The following is a 21,832-nucleotide window of genomic DNA, read 5'->3' as shown; positions in this document are numbered from 1 at the left end:
AGAGACGGAAAGACTCTTGGTGTGGATTGGCTTTTGAAACCTTAAAGCCCATTCATTCATTCCCAGTGACACACTTCCTACAATGAGGCCACACTTTCTAATCCTTTCAAATAGTGCTGTTGCCATGCTGTCTTGTTATGTTTTAGTTACTCTTTGCTAGAGAATAGCTTCAAAGGGAGGTAGAGGATAGGATAGGTACATTCAGATAGTGGTAGAGGAAAGAGAAAGACAGGCAGGCAGAGACGGACATATGTAGTAGAGGGAAGAGTGATAAGAGGCATACAGTGACAGAGAAAACAGCTGAAAGACACAGACATAAAGGAACAATAGATAGTAAAAGGCTGAGCATCGTACTGTCACCCTGAGCTGTATGGGCTGTCGAGGAGTGTCTTGTCAAGAGAGAGCCACAGAGGACAGGAAATCTAGAAGATGTCAGCTTCCTGTTTTGTACCAGATCAGATGTGGCTGGTTCTTAACTTTTACTTACAGATGATATACTTCTCTCAGAGCTTGGGCATCAGATTTTTAACTTTTAAGTTGATATAGTTAGGGCAGTTCAAATTTTGAAGTAGTGATGTGTAAAATAGAATTTATTCTTTAAATTAAAAACATTCTGTGGTATGTGTGTGTTTGTGTGCACATGCATGTGAGCACGTGTGCCACAGCACATGTGTGGAGGCCAGAGGACAACTCTGGAGTTGGTTCTCTCCTTCCCTTACTGTCTTCTTCCTCGATTCATGGGAAGTGTCCAATGCCTGGAATAGCTGTGTTTCTTAGTGGCAGGGGCCTTTACCCACTAAGCCCTTTGCCCAGCCTTGTAGGATTTATTTCAACAAGCTCGCTTTTCTGTGGTGAACTATGATTTCTTGATGTTGGTCATTCTAGAAAATTCTATGAATAACTTTTTTTTTTTTTTTCAAATCCTAGAAGCAATCAGTGCTGGTGGAGCTGCAGGGCCATCAAGGCTCAGTGACAGCAGTGGAGTTCTGTCCCTGGCAAGCACACACCCTCATCTCTGTGTCTGAAGACAGAAGCTTTAAGGTGGGCAGCAATGGCTTGGGATGTTAGGGATGTTGTGGACATTGCTGCTGCTGTTTGATTGCTACTGCTGCACAGGTTTTTCTTGTAATAAAACATGACAAAACTTGAAAGAAGATGGCCCAGTGGTTAAGAGCACCAGTGTTCCTGCAGAGCACCAGGATTCTGGTCTCAGAACCCATACAGTTGCTCAAAACTCTGTGGAATTCTAGTTCCAGGAGATCCACTGCCCTGTTCTGGCCTCCAGGGTCACTGCACACCTATGGTACACCTATATGCATGCAAGCAAAGCACTCATGCACCTAAGATAAAGATGAGTACAGTTTAAAGCATGTACCCGAGGAGGCTGTTTTCCTCACCTGCAGAGAAGTGGGCTTTTGATGTTTTATTGGGGCTGGATACTCCTTTCTGCATTTTTTGAGTCTCCAGCATTTGGACATTGAACAACTGTGAAGACTTTTTAAAACTCTAAATCTGGAGGGAGCAACATGTATCTGCAATGTTTCCTCGTGACTGCAGCACTCAGCATGGCTGAGGACCGAGTGACCACAGTGAGAGGACAGGGCGAAATGCAGGCTCACTTCTGAGCAGCCCCAAGTTAGCTAGTGTTGCTATGATTTTACTAGCAAACCCTGGACATTTATCATTGTCCTGAAAGAAAAGCTGAAAGTCACAAGTGTGTATTAAACCACAGAAGCTGTGAGAATACAGTCTATGGTCATTTTGAAATATCTATTAGATGACACCAGGTGGGTCCGGACTTCCTCTGTGAGTCAGCAGCTGTTGGAGCAGAAATCCAAGTTGTTCTACTTGGATAAGCGATGTTGCTCTTCAATTGTCTTACATTTCAAATTGACAGCAGGCCTCTTGTATCACTGGTGGTCATGAGAATGAAGAGAGTTGACATTTTGAATTGTCCTTGAAGCTGTGTCTATCATAGAAGGGATGGTGGATACATCAAACCAATGTGACTGTCATGGTTGGAATGCCGTTCTGTGGGTGAACACCGTCTATGTTTGGGGCACACACCCAGGGACATGCTGGCACTTCTTCACTAAGCTACTCATTGGAGTATTGATTATATACCCAGGAATTGCTTTCTCTCTCAGGTGTGTCTGCAATCCTCCTAAATCCATAGGTAGTTACCTTTGCAAGAATCAGGATGTTTTCATCATTATTCTGAAATCTTGGGTTTTAATAGTGTAGTGATTCAGTATGCAAATTTTAAATATTTTCTTTTTTTTTTTTTTTTTTTTGGTTTTCTAAGACAGGCTTTCTCTGTGTAGCCTTGGCCGTCTAGACTTGTTTCCTAGACCAGGCTGGCCTCTAACTCACAGAGATCCTCCTGCCTCTGCCTCCTGAGTGCTAGGATTATGGGTGTGTGCCACCATACTCAGCTTTTCATTGTTATTTATGTAGATTAATTTTTGTTGCTTAAAATTTTAGTTCATGGCTTAGCAATAATAGCAACATTTTTATATCTCTTAAAGAAATGTCTTTCATTTAAAGGTCTGGGACTATTGTGAGGGATCCTTGATATACAGCTCATCCATCTTAACAGGTAAATCAAAGATTCTTTTACATTCCAGCTGAGTAGGCTGTGCAAACTCTCCTGGTGTGGCTGTTACCCCAGAGACAGAGGTGTAACAAACAGTAGTTAGAATCAGCAGTTGTCATCTGTGAGGAGCCATTCAGAAATGTGTGTATAATGAACCAGACAGAACTGATTTTCTTCTGTCTAATGAGTGGGTGAATTTCACAGTTTGGTTTCTGAGCAGGTGTTTCAGGTAAGTATGTAGAGTAGGTACATAAAGTGCCCAACACAGTAGAGTGCCCTCTTCCGTCCTGGAGAGGGGTCCAGAGCTGGTAAAGTTTAGAGGGACACCTTCTTCATCAGTGAGTGGGGGACTGGGGCAGCATGAGATCCATTGATTAGGCTGGAAGCATTTGTCACCTTATGGATTCTAGGATAATTGTTGATTTCGTCAAACTCTTTGGTGGGAAATGGAACCAACACCTGATTATTGAGATGTGTGACCAATTTCTATGGCCTGGCAGTCCTGGAGCCTGGGGGTGTTGTGTGTGACTTCTGGGGAACATTTCACCTGGGGTCCTGTGTTTCCTTCCTGCATGTCATGCTTCTAGAGTCCCTCCCATATTCCACATATGTGCACCAGTGTTCTGGGAGAGCAGGAAGACCAATGCTAGCTGCTCTTTACTTTCCTCTGAGAGGCCTCTTATAAGTGGCATAAAAAATGTAACTTAGGGAAAAGACAGATGCCTTGGTGTCCTGCTGGAGTTACTGTTGTGTTTTTCTAAGAGGAAACATTTTGAGGTCAGTTATCCACATGCAGAATATTGTATTCTGACAGCCTGGAGTTGTGACCAAGCTTGGGCACATTTTTCTGGAAGTTTGTTCGATTTTCTGAAGACAATCTTGTGGAAGGATTGTGATTGGAGAACAAAATTGTAGACTGCTGTGGACTCAGGATGGTGCCATTTACAGCTTAGTTAGGGCATACAGTGCTTCCCAGCCTCTGTTTATCTAATTTCTTCCAAATTCTTGATGGTTTCAGGCTATAGTTTAAATAAAATTAAATTTTAGAGAGTTCTTTTTATTTAAAGTTAAGATAGCCACTTAACTGCTCTTTTTATTACTAAGCTCATGATTTCTTTGCTGTTGGCCTACGGGAACTGCTCTGCCTGGTTAGAAGAGCTGAACTGTGCTCTCTTCCTCTAGGCTGTTGACAGTTGTCTGGATCTGCTTAGGGTGGGCCTATGAGATGGAACTCACCAGGATCCACCAGAAGCTGTACAACTCATAGCTACCATTCTTCCGATTTGGGACAGCATTCCTTTTTTTCTCTCTCTTGCTCGTAAATGTTTCCAAATTTGTATTTACTTGTAAATTTACCTCCTGGTATGAAGATTCAGAATAGTGCTAAGTGGAGTAGAAGAAGCTCCTTCCATCCTGATGTCCTATGTTCCCTCCACAGCTTACCCTCTCCTGAACTTGCTTATCAGTGAAGAAAACCGGCAGCTGGTCACTGGCAGTGCTGATGGTCAGGTGAGAGCCCTGTGCAAGGTGTCTGCTTCATGTTGTCACCTGCAGTGTGCCAGGCTTTGTCCCACAGTGCATCTCAGTGGTGGGGCTTGAGGGCCTTTCATCAGCAAAGTGGACCTTGATCTGCATGTTAAAAAATGCTGTGCAGTATTCGAATGTAGCAAAAGTTAGAATTACTTGCTCAGCCATTAGCATCCGCTTGCATGATTTTAAAACAAGACATTTATTTCAAATTTTTAAAAATGTAAACACTTTAGGTTTATATTACAAAGGTGCTGCTGACATAAATATGACGAAGATATACTTTGGGAGGTTATGATAGTTTATTTTCTTTTTCATAAATTCAACTGCCATTATTGTGTGTGCCGGGGCTCAGGAGCGTGGCAGAAGTGCTCACAGCTCAAAGGATGTGGCATGTGCTATACAGGCGCCAGTGACCGTGGGACCCCATAGGTGGCTCCGTGTGACAGTTATCACAGCTGTGTCCGACCGAAGGCTCTGGACAAACTTCCCCATAACCACCTGCTTGGAAGCTGTGCAGCTTTCAAGGAGGGACTAAATGCGACATTCAGGACAGTCCCAGTGTCTGAGAGAGCCCAGGAGCGTATCTGAGGCTGTTATCTGCCCTGCCCACTCTCCTTTGGCTTTTATAGTAACCATTAACTTCTTGAAAGAGACTTGTATTGACATATTTTGCTTTTGTAGCTGTGGATCTTCAGTTTGATGGAGACACATCACTACCACTGTGTGGCACATGTAAACCTAAGGAAGAAAAATGAGACTTTCTTCACCAGAAGAATGACAACTGGGCAGTGCAGCCTGCCAGGTGTGCTTGTTGTGGCCTACAGGTCTGCATGGACACAAGACTCAAGGGCACACACCAGGATCTCTGTTGTCAAAGTGGGAAAGAATTCAAGGGAAGTTTTATTTTTTGGGGAAAGGGTGAGGGTCCTGACCTCTGACATCACTGAGCCCGTAGGTTCTGTGGCCTGGGCTGGAGGCTGGATCACAGACAGAGACTATGAGAATGGGAGCTCAAAGACTCCTGGGTTGTCATGAATGCAGGATATCCAGAGCGCAGGCCCCACAGCCATTAGGAGTGATGCGTCTGAGCAAACTGGTCCCTTGTCCCCCAGGATGTTGCCTCTGTTTCAGTTCCAAATGCTGACCCATCTCCTGGTCAGGTCTCAGATCCTGCCTTGACCTCCTGCTCCTCTCTCACAAACCCACACCCACACCCTGCACATCACAGCATCCTTAGCTCCTCCCCTCAGCTCCTCAACAGCTCTGCTGTCCACAATTGCTCCCACTTGTCCATATAAGCCTCCTCCACATCTCACTCACCTGCTGCAGCTCACTGAAGGATCTGTACTCACTGGGGATCTGGCTCCCACTCAGTGAGGCCAGATATTACTTTCCTGCCCTAAATGGTTGATCTTATGGATATTTATTCTTTCTTTAGTTTGTTTTTTTTTTTTGTGTGGCTTTAAATGGTTTTTTAAAATTAGGTCAGAAATTACTGTCCTTACCAGTATATCTCCTTTTCTTCAAATGCATTAAGCCATGATTTTAGTTATTAGTCACTCATTTCCTGCATCTTAGGTCCATTTTAGGAGTGGTAACACTAACCTCTTTGCATTGACAGTCTCTCTCCCCATTTGCATTCTGTATCCCATAAAGACTCAATCTAGGGGCACTTTTGAGCTTTAGCCTTATTTTTTTTAGTCTTCAAAGTCCAACATTTTTTATTTATGATTCATGCTATCAACACGTATTTCTGAGACATCCTGCATTTGTTTTTTTTGAAATATTTTTATTTATTTTTATGTATACGTATCTACAGTATATCAGAAGAGGGAGTCAGATGTCATTACAGATGGTTGTGAGCCACCGTGTGGTTGCTGAGAATTGAACTCAGGACCTCTGGTAGAGCAGCCAGTGCTCTTAACCGCTGAGCCATCTCTCCAGCTCCTGTTCCTTTTTATTAGTTGGTTGCTGAGCAACATTGTTTCTTAGGTAATCAATAACTCTGTTCCCTAGAAGACAGTCAGTACCACTCCGGACATGAGGAGGATAAAAGCAGAGAAGCTGAAGCAACATTCCCTGTCCTGAGCCTGGCACACTGTGATCTCTGCCTGCCAGATTCCCAGTGTGGAGTGTACGTATGATGGACAGGGTCAAAGCCATAGGCAGAAAGCCTTCTAACTTTCTCAAGTGAGCATTAAATTCAGTTTTATGAATGGCTGAAGAAATGCCTAGTTTTGTATCTGTCTTATTATTACTTACTGTAAGTATTTCTTAAAATGCATATTTTAAGTCTTAGATTTAGTAAATTTTGTCAGTTTTATTCAAGCCTTGTTAGCAAAAGGAATTAGATAACTTTTCTAACCAAATATGGGCATATGGAACCTCTGTATTAGGACTTTTTCTTGGATTGTGACATGACAGTCTTAACTCACTCTCTTTTCTCTGCTGTTAAAATCAATCCCATACAGTGAGGGGACAGACAGTGCAGCTGAGAGAGGACTGTGCAGTGCAAACCTAGCTTGAATGAGGCTTATTGGTAGAATGAGCTTATTGACATGAGCTCTGCCATGTGGACAAGATAGCTCCTCTCTGAGCTTACCTTTATTTTCATAAAGTGACTGGCAGCACCTTCAGGCTTAGGGATCATGGTGACATTGATCTGAGCACATGCCCAGATCCTCCCCTGATCTGGTAGGCTTCTGAATGACTTAGCACCAACTGCTTTTGTGAACTCAGAAGAAAGTACAAACCACCCAGGTCAGAATTGAGCAGTGGTCATGCTACAACCATTGGTGATAATTGTTTCCTATAGATAGGAGTGGCTAACTTGAAACTCGGTTCCAGAATTAAACGAAGGGAGAAGAGGTGACTAGCTGCGTGCCAGTGGAGACAGATTCTGGCTTATTCACACAAGAGTGTGTCTTTCCTGACTGTATGGAGGAGCGGGAATGCTGGGGAGATGCTGGGAGCTAACTTGAAGAATATTTGTTTTTCTGTTTCATTCTTTTTAAGATTAGTTTTTCTTCTGACTATACCAAATGCCTGTGGATTGGAAGCTCAACAGCTTTATTCATACTAAACTTGGGAAGCTTTGAACTGGAGGCCGCTTTACATTTCAAGGGTGAGATCATGAATTCAATGATGTTTTATATTTGTCTCTTCTAACTTGGTGGTTTTCTTAAAAAGATAGATGGGAGTAAACGTTTGGGGTAGAAAGCCTGTCAATTAAATTTGAGGATAAGTTTATCAGTAACCATGCATGGCACCTGCTCAGACCATCAGTGACTCCTGTGCTATGGGATGTGAAGGACGCAGCCTTAGTTCTGCTCTTTGGGGACATTCAGCACCTCCACCTCTCAAATATATCTCTCAGGGTCCTGTGAGGCTCCCGCTGTCCTTGTGTGTCAGGATCCTGTGACGTTCTCCTTCCATCTTTGTGGGGCTCCTGTGAGGCTGTCCTTTCCCTGTATGTGTCAGGCACGTAGACACATGGATCAGGCATGTAGGCATAGGCTCTCACAGGCTCTTTTCCTTACACATGTTTCTGTCAGTGCTGATGGCAGTTCACTCTAAACGCTTGGCATGGGTCTAGACAACCTACAGGGAGTTCCCCGCCCCAGCACTGTGTTCTTAAGTCTCTCCCTCCTGCCTAGAAGCCCCATGCTCATATGTGCCTTAGTTCTGCTCTGTCTATGTGGAAGACAGGGAGTTCTCCTAAGTGTGAAGTTTTCGCCCCCTCTGTAGATTCTGAGGCTTGCCTGCTGTTCATGATGAGTGGGAACCCTGCTTGATCCTTTCCCACAGTTCTGTTCTCTGTAACAGTGTGTTCTTGTCAGGTGCTCTGAAAACATTATTATTCTGCCGTTTCCTGCTTCTCCAGACCTCAGCAGGGCAAATATATGTTTCAGCACAAAAGTATCCTTCCCCGGGCTTGTCCCAGAGGTGGTTCTTTGTCACTGTCAACCATGCTTCCTCTCAGCAGTCCCTGCCAGCATTCACAGCCTTTCTCCCCCTGCATGCTTGTGCTCTGGCCCATGGCTGGATTCCTCCCAAGCTGACTGTGTATCCCGAACTGTGGGTTCTAATGGCACAATTAGTGCTGAACAAATGGCTCAGGCTGAACGAATGAGCCAACTACTTACTTCCATTCATCAAACTTTCAACAATTAAGACTTTCAGAGCCTGAGTGTCCACGTTGCTGGGTCCTGTGCAGTGATGAGGGAGGCCATCAGCCCCAAGGTGAGTGCTGCATTCCTTTGTGCTCGAATGTGTACCTCACCTCTTCATTGTAATAACATTCTAATAACAATCTTGGTGATATTTCGTATGTGAGATTATGGCTTGTTGTTCACGTGAAGCCGATCCAACTGTTAAAGCTATGTTCATGACGGGAAAGATGGACTACATCTACAAGGCTCTGGTCCAGGCATGCTGCTAATCTTTTAAGTGTCTCTTAGGCATTTTGCATACTTGCATCTATGTTTGGGAATAAGATTGCCGTGTTGGAAATCAGCCTGGTCGCTCTGCTGAGCTCTCAGCAGTACCCTGGTACAGGAAGGACGCTTCAGGTGCTGGCAAGGTACAGTCTTTCTGCATATTGCATTGTACCTGAGTGCTTACCATTTAGCAGCATTTTAGGCCTTTTTCATGTAAAGAAATAGAGGTAAAAATTGGAAACTTTCCAACCATACTAGTGCTAAATGAACTATTTTTATGCTATGATTTTATTTTACTCAAACCTAGTTTCATAGTTTATTAATACAATACTAGTTTGTTTCAAAGTAGAATGTAAATTATAAAATAGCACTTTCATAATAGTGTGTCAATATTTTTCTCATGAAGATAACAACCTTGGTAGTTTAATTTCCAAATATTGTACATGTATACTTACATGAGTTAATTTTACATTGTCCTTAAAAAATGTGTTTCATTGAAACAGTTCTACAATGTCATTGTTTTCTCTCACAATGTGCTTATTTTTATTTTAGCGGCCATGTCCTTCCAACTTCTCCACTGTATTTTGGAATAGTTAAGAAAAAAAATTCTAAGCCTGCTAATACCAAACGACATGGTTAGTATAACACATTCTGAAACACATGCCGAGGGAGCCAGCTCCCTCACAGTCAGCATGGCTGAATCACTTTGTGAATTCCCATGTGCCAAAAGAGAAACCCGCTGCTGCTGTTGCCCCTCAGGTTTATTGCACGTCGTCTCTGGTAGGGAATATGCTCCACACTTATCCACCTGAGTTTGGCATAATTCACAGGAGCTCAAGGGCATGTCTCAGTGCTGCCGTGATTTCCTGGGGGACTTGCAGTGGTTCCTGTGTTGGGCCCTGAATGTTAGCACAGAGTGCTAACATTCAAATGTGCACATCATGCACATTTCAGTGTATGTTTCTTAATATCTAGCCACAATCACATCCTGTCACAACTAGAAGTGATTTCTTGTATTAGCCCGTCTGTTTTAAATTATTTTTGATGATCTAAAAATAGGTTCTGAGTGGTTTGTTGTAAACTGTAAAAAGAACTTTTATTTGCCTGTTTCCATTGTTGTCTCAGAGGCTTACAGCCTCTGTCTGCTAACCTAGGCCTAGTCCTGGAAGCTTCTAGCCTCCATACAATCTAATCTAGGCCTAGAATGTTTTCAACCTCTGAGACTTACTGCTGAATAAGCTCACCCTTTCTAGTTCTTTCTGAGCTCAAAGCTGGCTGGCTCAGCTCAGCTGTTCTGGCTCAAACTCCTCTCCCAGCTGACTTATTCATTCTGGCTTCTCTTTCCCAGAGAAAGAGAAGCTTTGCTCTGCTTTGCCTCAGACTAACTCTAATCTCCTGGCTCCTCCTCAAGACTGGCTCATTCAGTCTTCATGCGAGTTTTTTCTCTGCAACTTGTCTCTCTATTACTGTTCTGGCAAAACTGCCCCCTCTCTCTGTGTTGCCCCTTAAGAAGCTTTCCTTTCCTCTTTTTTCTTTCCAGAGTTGGGCATATCCTATTCTGTCAAGTCTTTCTCTGATTCGTTACTGTTTCTGCCACTTAATTAGATTTCACTCAAACATGGGTGCTTCCTTCTACAAACTAACTTTACCTTCATTGTTTGAGATAAAGGTATGTACCACCAGGCCTGGAATTAAGCTTTTCTTTACATAATACTTGTTCTATAGCAGGCAGGCCTTGAACTCAGATCTGCTTGCCTCTGTATCCTGAATGAAAGTTGTGTTTGTATTCCAGCCGATTACACAGACCTAGAAGGTCTTTGGATGTGATTTTTTGCCAGAGCAGCCATATTCCAAGTTAAAATTTCTCTACAACTTCTTCCTTTCTGTTTAAGCTAAAAATTGCATACAGTTTAACATTTACAATAGAAGCAATCATAAATCACACAAACTTAACAGTCCAAATGGCCTTATGAAGATCCACTCAGCCATTGATGTGATGATCCTCCATAGATGCAGTCCTGATCATCAACGACAGTCCATTTCAGCATCAAGGTTTTCCAGTCTGCTAGTCTGATGAACTGTCTATCCCTCTTCAGTTTGTTAAGCTGTCTCTATGCAGGAGGATCTGCTTTCTGTGTCATCTGCATTGCTGTTTTTCTGCATCTCTTCCTTGAGTTGTGCCTTTCATTTGGATCAGATCTTTATCAATTTTGATGCAACTCATAGTTGAGAGAGAGAGAGAGAGAGAGAACAAGAAAACTCAGATGAAGACTGAATAAGACAGAGAATGAGAAGGAGCCAGGAGATCTGAGCAGATTGCCAGAGTTAGTTTGAGACCAAGTAGAGGAATTCAGAGGCTGAGAGAAAAGCGAGATTGAATATGTTAGCTGGGAGTAGAATTTGAGCCAGAACAGCTGAATTGAACCAGCCATCCCAGAGCTCAGAACAAGAAAGGGTGAGCTTATTAAGCAGTAATTCTCAGAGGCTGAAAACATTCTAGGCCTAGGTTAGATGGTTCAGAGGCTAGAAGACTCCAGGACCAGGCCTAGATTAGCAGATGGAGGCAATAAGCCTCCGAGAGAGCAATTGAAACAGAGAATAAAAGTTCCTTTTACAGCCAAATAGTCCTCATATTGATTTTTCCAATATATATTTTAAAGTTAACTTCCATGTTAAGATGGCAGAATTCACTGTGTCCCAGTTATTTATATTATGTAGGTGTCATTGATGATTTATGCTTCCTTGTTTTTCCCTTCAATGACCAGTATAAACTCAGTCTTGTAAAATCTCTTGATTGACTTAAGAAGATGAAGGCCCCAGTCAGTTCCACTGATGCATTCTGTATACACACAACCTCATCTACATGTATCCTTGGCTTTTACCTCTAGCTACTGGATCGGCCTCCTCCAGTTCTCTAGCCTGACTTAGATGAGGCACTAAACCGCCTTTGTGTTTTTAGGGCCCCAATCATCCAGAGTCCCCATTCTGAGGTATAGAAAGTCATAAAACCCTTAAATTTGCTCTGTGGGGCAGGCGGCCTGCCCCTGTTTACACCATGGCTCTTTTTGGTTGTCTCCCTGCTCTCTCTCCTGCCCCGGTGGAATTCCTGTCAGGTTGAGTCTTTGTGCTGTGGTCCATTCCTGAGTTCTTCCAACAGGACCCTGTACTAGACTGTAGTCCAAATGCATTTGTAATACATGCTATTATCCAGGCATGATGCCACAGGCCTTTACTTCCAACACCGAGGAGGCAGAGACAGTTGGACCTCTGTGAGTTCAAAGCCAGCCTGGTGTATAAAGTGAGTTCCAGAACAGCTGGGACCGTTATGCAGAGAAAACCTGTCCCCCCCCCCCCAAAAAAAAAAGAAAGAAAGAAGAAAGAAAGAAAGAAAGAAAGAAAGAAAGAACCCATAAACAACCAAAACAACAACAACAAAAATAGAGAGAGTGAGAAAGGAAAGAAATACATGGTGTTACACCACAGTATGGCTTAGTATAGTTTGTATTATTTTCTATACCTTTAATTTCCTTGATGAATTTTTGGCTTAACTTCTGTGTGGAGCCTCTTTACTTCGTGGGCCAGAATGTCATTTTGTTTTGAATGTTTTGGGAGACTGTTTTTCTGGGACAGTGAAATTATAATCTTAAACACATGCTGCTTCTTTTACTTCATGTTGTACAGCCGTGAAGAGTGTCATGGAGGACCGGCCCCTGGTTTTCCATACTAAAATTAGGTCATCTGGTTATACATCAGCACCACAGTAAGTACCAGCCATCATGTCTCTTGTGTCAGTGGCAGAATAGACCTGCAAGCATACTACTGGGATGGGTTTAATGTGGACACTAATGTGTCCTGGGGTTCCCACCATGAATAGGGTGGTCAGGGACCTAAGTAGGATTGTAACGTAGGCTAGACCTCAGAATGTCACAGTCACCATAAGGGTAGCAGCTATACAGCTAGTACTTGTTAAATGCCTGCTGGCTGCTGACCTCTCTCAGCTCCTTGTGTTTGTGTCAAATTATAAGGTTGGGTGTGGTGAGTGAGAATATGGTGGGGTTGAAGTGGAGAAAGGTGTTACATCATTTGGATGTAGCCAACTAAGGCCTGACTAAACACCCTACATTTTTTTGAGCCTATTCACTCTCAGATTTGTGCCTCTCTCTCTCTCTCTCTCTCTCTCTCTCTCTCTCTCTCTCTCTCTCTCTGTGTGTGTGTGTGTGTGTGTGTGTGTGTGTGTGTGTGTGTCTGTGTGTCAGGGCATTAAAACTCAGGACATTTAAGATCTGAAGTAGCAAGTCTAATGGTGAGGCTACCTATAGACCAGGAAGCACAAAGCATCATGGCATAGGAGAAACTGCCTCAAAGTCTTCAAGAGCCTCAGGTCCTTCAAAGAGCCTCAGGTCCTTCAAGAGCCTCAGGTCCTTCAAAGGCAAATCTATTTTTCTCTCTAATGAGTCATACCATCCTTTAACAGAGGAGTCCCAGTTACCCACTGGCTCCCTTCACTTAGAGCAGGTGGCAGGGTTTTGGTGTCATGTATGTCTTCTCCCATTTGGTGTTCTCACTTAACCTTTCGTCTTATCCACCCACTCTGTCCTCAGCTTTGAGGCCCTGTGCAGGCCTTTTTTTTCCCCCCTGGGCCTCTGACCTAGGCCATCCTGTGTGCAGCTGTAGCTCTACCACCCTTACCTACCTCACTCTTTGTCTTTCCCCAGTGGCAATGAGTATGGATGCTGTTTCACTTCTTGTCTACTCTGTGTACGGGGTAGCACTTGGCTTCTCAAATCCTCAAGACACTCATGAGCAGATGGCAGGTAGATAAAAGGAGGGATGGCTAGGTGGAGAGATGGGTGGATGGGGAGAGAGAGCACTAGATGAAAAGATGAATAGATAGAAAGATGAAGCCACAGATGTGTCCCAGCAGTGGCCTACTAGTCACATAAACTCCAGGATAGCTATGACCACAGCCAATACAAAACCTTAAATCTACTTAAAACAACATGAGATTTTGGTATGCTGATCTTAAATTTGATTGCATAGTACAGTTTTGAGCATGAACTTCACAGATGACAAGAGAAGACACTTCCTGAGTGGATGCTGGTTGATCGGTGGATTGCGAATTGATGCCTTAGAAAAACAACGCAGCGTTTCCATCTGTGAGGTTGGGCGTGGATTCTGAGGATCCACACTGCAGGGTGGTAGTCCCGATGCTGCCCTGGGACTCTTAGTTGAGAAGCATTAGGTAGGTTGCCAGGGAGGAGGTGTGCGGCACTGTGACACATGTGAGTCAGGGTGAGTGACTGTTCGTGGTCTCCAGCTGAAAAATTATGTTAAGTTTGTATTTGTTCAGTTTTCCTTATAAAATGTAAATATATTAAGAAATTTAGGATTCTAATTGTTGAGAGCGATACATCCATATGTGTATATGTGTTTTCCTTCCAGTGTGACTATGTTTTCTCCAAAGACTAATATCAAGCATAATAGTAAAAGATCTTCAAAATGCAAGAACAATTACAAATGGTAAGTAATTGAGTGCATTTAATACGTAAAATTGAAGCGAATTAGAAGTACTCTTAAAGTGCTTTCATAATTTTTAAACAGATACAAGACTATAGACACATAAATATTAATACAAATATGTCATTGACATGCATCCTTTAAATCATAGATGGTTGTCTTGTTTTAGAAGTTTTTTGGACAGTCTGCTTTTTTATTAGGTAGTTAGTTTTGAAATAGTGAATTTTTGCTAAAATGCAGTTGTAGGAAAATACTGTGTCTGAGAGCTGCCCACCTCTGAGAAGCATTTCAGGTCACAGTGACGGCGGAGCAGGCAGCCACAGAGCTGATGCTGCTTCTGGTGGCCATTGCTGGTTTATTGACCCAGACATGCTACAAACATAGCCTGAATGTCTGTGCAAAGAGACTCTGGGCCTTGAGCTTGTCTCAGGCTGAACTTAAGATATGTAATGAAAAGAGAGATTGTGGGCTTCCTCACGTAACACTCATTTCTATGTACCCCACACCCACTGACTATTTTTACAGAAATGCTGCCCAGACACTCCCATAAGCCCACTGCAGGCACAAAGACCTAATACAAAGCCCGTTCATAACAAGCAGTGACACTCTGGAAAGCTGGCGTCATCTTTCACCAACAACAGCACTCAGGAGAGAGGATCCTGATTGTCACCCAGGCAGCCCAGTGGAGCTAGCCCTGGTGGCAGGAGTGTGGGCGTGACTGCAGGAAAACTGACCCCGCCACTAGTGTGCCATTGGGTGGCACGGTCACAAAGGTGATCCCCCACCCCAACCTCATCACCTCTGGCAGTCACCAGGCGCGAACAGGCCCTGTACCTCACCTGGGCAGCACAGTAAAGCTGGCCCTGGTTGAGGGGGTGTAGGTGAGCCAGCCCCAAGGACAGAGCAAGGGAGAGCCATGTTGAGGGATAGTTTGTGTACTGTGTACTCAGATGCTCATATATGTGGACACCCAAATGCACACACACACATACACACACACACACACACACACACACACACACACACACACACACACACTTAAAATAATTTTAAAAAGGAAATCTAGACTTAATGTAATAACATTCTGCCATTTGTAGCAAACTGAGTGATAACCGATGAATATTAAGCAAAATATGCCAGATGCAGAACCTCAAATACTATATGTTCTTGCTCATGTATAAGTCTGAAAATAAAATACAAAATGTTGACCTGGATTAGAATAGTGATGACTCTAGAGATGGTATAGTGAGAGCAGTAGATAAAAGCAGGTCAGTTTCATCAGGGATCGCTGTATATATGTGTTAAGCCACCACATTAAGCCCCTGTAATAGGTCCAACTGACAAAAGTCAATCACAAACACTCAATGTTCCAGTAAGCATTTCTGTAAAAAGTCAGTGGGTGTGGGGTACATAGAAATGAGTGTTACGTGAGGAAGCCCACAATCTCTCTTTTCATTACATATCTTAAGTTCAGCCTGAGACAAGCTCAAGGCCCAGAGTCTCTTTGCACAGACATTCAGGCTATGTTTGCAGCATGTCTGGGTCAATAAACCAGCAATGGCCACCAGAAGCAGCATAGAAGGTTAATTTGAGTCCTGTTGATCTCTAGTTAGGTGTGCAAAGTGCGTTTTTAACTTAAGGTATTTTCAGCGTATGATGGTTTAACATTATCAAGCCATGAATCCACTGTAAGTTGAAGAGTACCTGTAAGTAGTTTTATAATACCAACCCATAGTCTATGAAACGAGGGGCTTGGAAGTTGGCTTAGTGCCTAAGAGTGCTTGTCATGCAAATAAGAGGGCCTGAATTAGAATCCTTAACACCCACATAGAAGCTTGCATGTATGCCTCTAAGCATGATATTGAGGGAAGGAAACAGGAGGCTTCACTGAAGAATGACGCCTGAGGGTGACTTCTGGCCTCCTTGCAAATGCACACGCGTACTTGCCCCACACCTGTGTACCTGCACATGCTTATACTACACACAAACCTAGAAAGATACATGTCTTTGACAATATAGGATTCAGATTTGTTTTAAAGAGTTATCCATGATTGTGATATAAGAGTTTTTGTAGATTTTTTAGTTTTAACCATATAAAATGGTGTATCTAAGTAGAGGGAAATATACTTAAATTTTGGTTTATTTCTAATCTCTCTTGAAATTATTTCTTGGCTTTTACCATGACCTTCCTTAAAGTAGGGAGTACCCTTTGGAGAGCTTCCTACCCAGAAATCTCATCAGGCAAGTTGCTGTGGCCCAGGAGCCTGTGGCTGTGAGCTGTCTGCAGTTCTCAGGTAAGCCAAGCCTCTTGCTGGAGTCATTTTCCCTTACCTGCAGCTGGATTCTGTCCACTGTCCAGGTATGAATCTTGGCTGTATTGGTCAGGATTATGGAGAGGAACAGAACTGACAGAATGGAAGTATCTGCGTGGCTTGCAGACTAATCCAGCTAGCCCATCAATGTCTTATCTCCTGACTGAAGGGCCATGAATGAAGTAGTTGTTCAGTCTGTAAAGCTGGGTCTCTCAGCTGATCTTCTCAGCTGTGTTGAAATTCCAAAAAAGTGGGTAGTAATACCAGGAAAGCCTCAGCAGCGGGAAGGATGACCTTTCCAGTGAGGGACTAGTAGGCAAAAAGCAAATGCTTCCTTCTTTCATGTCCTTTTATGTGGGTTACCAACAGGTGTGACCTAGATTTAGGGTGGGTCTTTCTCCCTCACATGATCCAGTCCAGAAAACCCCAGAGGTGTGCGCAGCTGCTTGGGTTTTGGTTGACTCCAGATGTAGTCAAGTGGATAACAAAATAAGTCACCATGTTGGTCCTGGCGCTCCATAGCGTGGGGTGGGTCTGGAGCGATGTGCAGCTGAGTTGCACTTGGTGAGGCCATCACAGGGCACCCAGCCCCGCAGCACAGGAAGGGTGGTACAGACAGACTTTTCCCTTCAAGCAGGAGCCTGGAAAGATGGCTTTCCTTGGACAGATGCTAGAGATGTGGCCACAGGGGCATCCCAAGGTGGGCTTGGCACCGGCCTGGGCACTGTGTCCCTTCCTCAGGAGGACCATGTCTCATAGGGAAGAGCAGCTCTTGCCCCCCCCCCCCAGGTGCTGCTGTGTTCTCAAATGTACCTTCCTTCCCAGAGCTCTTCTGTGGTCTCTCATGTTTTTCTTGGTAGTGTCTGCAGGGAGTGGAGTGGCTGCTTGTGGGTGCCTGTGGCTTTGTGCAGGCAGTTTCAGATTGCCAGACTGCCCTTTCCTTTTTAGGTGTTTTTGGTGGGTCATCTAAAAGTTACAATGTATCACTCTAGCTTAACGAATTTTGATTTTCAGGAAATTATACACAAATGCCTTTTGAAAAATCTAATGCGCAGTGCTGTCAGTGGGTGTCTTTTGACATTTTCTGTATTTGCTTTTATGAAGTTGCACATTTGGTGAAGATCCCCCATCTTTGACCACTGTGAAAGTGCTTTTACTGACAGAAGCCCTGCAGCCTGGGGCTGAGCCTGGTCCCTTTTGTTTTTCTTCTGTGAACAGAAGGCTGCAACATTCCAGTTTCAGCTACTCTGTGAGATTTGGGGAGGGTAGTGTGAGGGTCCTGGTGAGGTATTGGTTCAGGCTCTGACGCTTCCCTTGGGAAGGTGGCATGTGAAAGGCCAGTGAGCCTTGCCAGGTGTTGTTTCAGACTCTTCACTGCCAGATAAAATGACTGTTTATCCGAATGGTCTCCACTTTGTCAGTTGATCAGTGGGATTCCCATGTTACGATTGTACATAACTGTTTATTTATTTTTTTAAACAGGGGATGGACAGCGGCTGGCCTGTGGCTTAGCTAACCACCTGTCCCTAGTCTTCAATGCCAGCCTTTCTGGAATACCTGCTGCCTTTTCAGGTATCCTTAATCTTGAGGGATGGGAAGTGTGTGTGTGTGGGTTGTGAATTTTGTGGACTGTGCTTGTCAGCAGCAGATGAAGCCAGTTTCCTTTACACAGGCTCAGTGGCAGGCTCGGCCTTCTGGAACAGGTCAGGTGGAGCCTATGATCTGCCCAGTGCACATGCTCAGTAAGACAAAGCAGCCAGCTATTGCCAGGGCTTTCATGGACAAAAGCCAAAGCATTCAAACAGTTTTGGGCAAGTTTACTCCTACAGGGGTGAAAGCATTCGAACAGTTTTGGGCATTCACTCCTACAGGGGTGAAATATGTTTAAGTTAATAGAAAGTCTTATTGAAAAGTACTTTGAAATGGAGTAGAGTTTGTGATGGATGTTTTAATACATTAAGCAGGGCAATAGCTTTTAAAAATGAGAGTAGCCATGTTAAGTTCCCAGTGTGCTAACTTCCTAACTGATATATAATTTCCCCTAGTTTTATAGTCAGGAATTCTAAGCTCTTCATTAGGATCCTGGAGCTGCTTGTTTAGAAACTTATCTTGCTAGGTATTTTTACTGAATACAAATATACACAAAAACAATTTGTCTTAAGTTCATCTGCCTTATATAGTCACTTGGGTAGCAGTGGGCACTCTTGAGTTGTGTCGTGATAGAGGCACAGACCTGGGTGTGAGCTAAAGTACTAGGAAGTTGATGGGGCCAGGAGCAGGTAAGTGCCTGCCTCCAATCAGAGATGCCCTGTGGCCCATGTTTATTGGGCCCCTCGCTTATCTTCGCTGTCTAGTCTGCATCAGGGTCCTTCAGTATCTAGGGTGGCTTGAAAGAGAGGGGCATGCTCTCCGTAGGTCTCTAGTCATCCATGCTGGTCTTGTCCCAGGAGTAGGAGCGGGAATGCCAGTGCCCAGCCTTGGGTGATGTGTTGAAGAACCAGGCTGGGGCTCTCTCTGCAGAGCATCTCTATATGACCCTGCCTTGTCCATTGCTTATGCTGGCTTTCAGATCAAGTGGGTGCAGTCTAGGTAGACAGCTGATGCTGTGGCTAGTGATGAGGATGAGGAGAGCACTCCAGCACTGAGGGCTTCATCAGTGGGAAACCTGCGCTCTGGTAGACTTGCCCCACCTGCTGCTCCTTTGTGTGATCCCATGCAGTGCCTGCACCTGTGGTTAGGAAGAGACATGGATCTAAGCATCCTTGTTTGGCATCTGAGGCTTGTGAGGGTGTTATTCCACAGCTGATAAAAGCGGTGTTTCCGAGGTCAGGAGGTAGAATTGTGTAGGACAGCTATTGAGCATGTATGTTGTCAGGTAAGAGTGCTCACAGGTGCCCTCCTCCAGGCACCTGTGAGCCAGAGCCGATTCTGGGGCCCTGTGCCTGTCAGGTGTGGTTTGTACTCAGTGACAGCACCACTGTGCTCTCTGCAGCACAGTCACAGCATCCTTTCCCCATTGCTTTTGATTGTTGTCAGGCCTGGGGAGTGCTTGAGACTTCATTGTTGTTTGTTTGAGTTTAATTAGTCCTTTAAGAATGTTGTAAAATGTATGTGATCATATTCACCCCCCTCTCCCAACTCTTCGTAGAGCCACCCCTTCCCTAACCACCCAACTCTGTGTTTTGTTTTTTTTTTTTTTTTAACCCATCAATTCCAATTTGTGTTGTCCATAAACTACTATATGTCTAGCTATGACATACTTTTGTATGCCTTTGCTTGACCCATTAGGGCCAGACCCTTAAGGGAAACTGACTCTCCCTCTCCCAGCAGCTGTCAGTTGCCAGTAGCTCTTCATGCCTACCCCTCCTCTCCATATTGGGATTTTGTCTGGTTTGGGCTTGCACAGGTCTTCTTCATGCTGTCAGAACTGTTGTGAGTTAATATGGCAACTGCCCTGCTCTACCTGGAAAACACTGTATCCTTGAAATCTTTGCAATCTTTGGCCCTTACAGCCTTTATGTTCCTTCTGATAAAATGACTCCCCTCCCTTGGGAAGGGTGTGATAAAGCTGGACAACACAAATGGCCTGTAATGTGTGTGTGGGGGGGATCTGTGGGACCCCAGTGGCCAACAACTCCAAAAGTGGTAAGCATTCTGGACACTGGGCTTTTTATTTGTTAGTGTATGGTATCTAGTAGGAGTTTGTCACATTATTATAAAGTAGCTCCGTTTAAATCCTTCTATATGTGTATGTATATTTTTCAAGAAGTTTTCACAGTTGGCCTCCATGTGCTTTCTCAAAGGTCTTTAGTGTTGGTTATCCCTCATAATCCATTATCTACTCTGCTTTCCCAGGCCCTATCCCTTCCCCTTTTGATTACTTCCCTTTACATTTTTATGTAATTCCATTCTGTATTTGCTCCATTGAAAGCACCACCTGTGGCTCCTTATTAATTTTCTGACTTCCATAGGAATTCCAGATGAAACACACATATATGAAAGGTCAAAGATAACATTCAAAAATTAGAGAAAACATGGAACACTTGTTTTTCTGGGTCTGGATGATTGTTTCCATTCCTTTCCATTTACCTGTGTATTCCATAATTTTGTTTTTCTTAAGAGATGAATATGCATAATATTATATTGTATAAACATACTACATTTTCATTGTACATAGATCAGATTGTAGACACCTAGGCTGTTTCCTTTTTTTTTTTTTTTTTTTTTTTTTTTTTTACTATTATGAATAGAGCAGTAGTGAACCTGAATGAGTATCTGTAGTAGGGTATAGAGTCCTTTGGGTATAGAATGCTATAGCTAGGTTATGTGTTACAGTTGTTTCCAGCTTTTTGAACAGCTTCCATGCAGATTTTCATAGTGCCCCACTTTACATTCCCATAAGCAATGAATAAATGTTCTTTGGGCATTTTTTTTAACTTTTATTAGTTACACTTTATTCACTTTGTAGCCCCCCATAAATCCCTCTCCCTCTCCTCCTAGTCCCACCCTCCCTCCCCCTTCTTCATGCATCCCCCTCCCCAAGTCCACTGATAGGGGAGGTCCTCCTCTCCTTCCTTCTGATCTTAGTCTATCCAATCTCATCAGAAGTGGCTGCATTATCATCTTCTGTGGCCTGGTAAGGCTGCTCCCCCCTCAGGGGGAGGTGATCAAAGAGCAGGCCAATCAGTTTATGTCAGAGGCAGTCCCTCTTCCCATTACTATGGAACCCACTTGGACACTGAACTGCCATGGGCTACATCTGTGCAGGGGTTCTAGGTTATTTCCATGCATGGTACTTGGTTGGAGTATGAGTCTCTGCAAAGTCCCCTGTGTTCAAATTTTCTGGTTCTGTTGCTCTCCTTGTGGAGTTCCTGTTCTCTCCAGATCTTACTATTTTCCACTTCTTACATAAGATTCCATGCACTCTGCCTAACAGTTGGCCATTTTTACAAAAGGGATCTTTGCACTTTTGTGAAAAATGCCAGAAGTCTACACAAGAGGGCAGCAAAGCCATTTGACATAATTTTTTCTGCTTTGTAACTTTGGCTCTGTTTTGAGGTCCTGTTTCAGAGCAGCCTCCTGCTTACAACTTTCCTGGCTTTCCATTTCTGTTTCGGTGGCTCTGCCGGTACCAATTCACTGACTGCCCTTCCAGTTGCAGTGTGCAGATCCCCCACTGAGACCAGGCGGGGTGGGAGGTTCCTGTTAGCTAGATTCTTGTTGAAGTTGTGGTTCCTTGCTCGGCAGTTTTCACTGCACAGCACCCTGGGGTGGATGAAATGCGATGGTTCAGCACGCCGAGGTCACTGATGTCCTGTGCATGTGTGACACTGTGCAGCCTCCAGCTTCCTGTCTGCCTGTGTCTACTGCTTCTCCCAGGGAAGCTCACGATGCAGCCTCCAAGTCTCTGCTTCTGTGAACCCTCAGGCTCTTGTGTC

At 43.9% G+C, this 21,832-nt stretch overlaps 1 protein-coding gene across 8 annotated transcripts in view; it reads left to right on the top strand.

Moving 5' to 3' along the window:
- Wdr27 (WD repeat domain 27) overlaps positions 1-21,832 on the top strand; it is an 84,577-nt gene that overhangs the window by 15,089 nt on the left and 47,656 nt on the right. For 6 of the 8 annotated variants that reach the window (XM_055616153.1, XM_055616158.1, XM_055616157.1 and 3 more), the window contains 13 exons: positions 928-1,041; positions 2,548-2,599; positions 4,035-4,105; positions 4,808-4,928; positions 6,143-6,260; positions 7,147-7,250; positions 8,301-8,368; positions 8,587-8,708; positions 9,118-9,200; positions 12,247-12,325; positions 14,008-14,085; positions 16,279-16,376; positions 17,877-17,966. In XM_055616153.1, the coding sequence (XP_055472128.1) occupies positions 928-1,041; positions 2,548-2,599; positions 4,035-4,105; positions 4,808-4,928; positions 6,143-6,260; positions 7,147-7,250; positions 8,301-8,368; positions 8,587-8,708; positions 9,118-9,200; positions 12,247-12,325; positions 14,008-14,085; positions 16,279-16,376; positions 17,877-17,966 (1,198 nt within the window). The remainder of the gene's footprint in view (positions 1-927; positions 1,042-2,547; positions 2,600-4,034; positions 4,106-4,807; positions 4,929-6,142; positions 6,261-7,146; positions 7,251-8,300; positions 8,369-8,586; positions 8,709-9,117; positions 9,201-12,246; positions 12,326-14,007; positions 14,086-16,278; positions 16,377-17,876; positions 17,967-21,832) is intronic. The other 2 variants (XM_055616154.1, XM_055616155.1) reach the window with 2 other exon arrangements.

This window comes from Psammomys obesus, unplaced genomic scaffold (assembly GCF_907164565.1).
Source record: "Psammomys obesus unplaced genomic scaffold, mPsaObe1.curated_primary_1811, whole genome shotgun sequence".
Lineage (NCBI taxonomy): Eukaryota > Metazoa > Chordata > Mammalia > Rodentia > Muridae > Psammomys > Psammomys obesus.
Note: the sequence above shows the minus strand (reverse complement) of the source record. Positions and strands in the feature narration are given on the sequence as shown.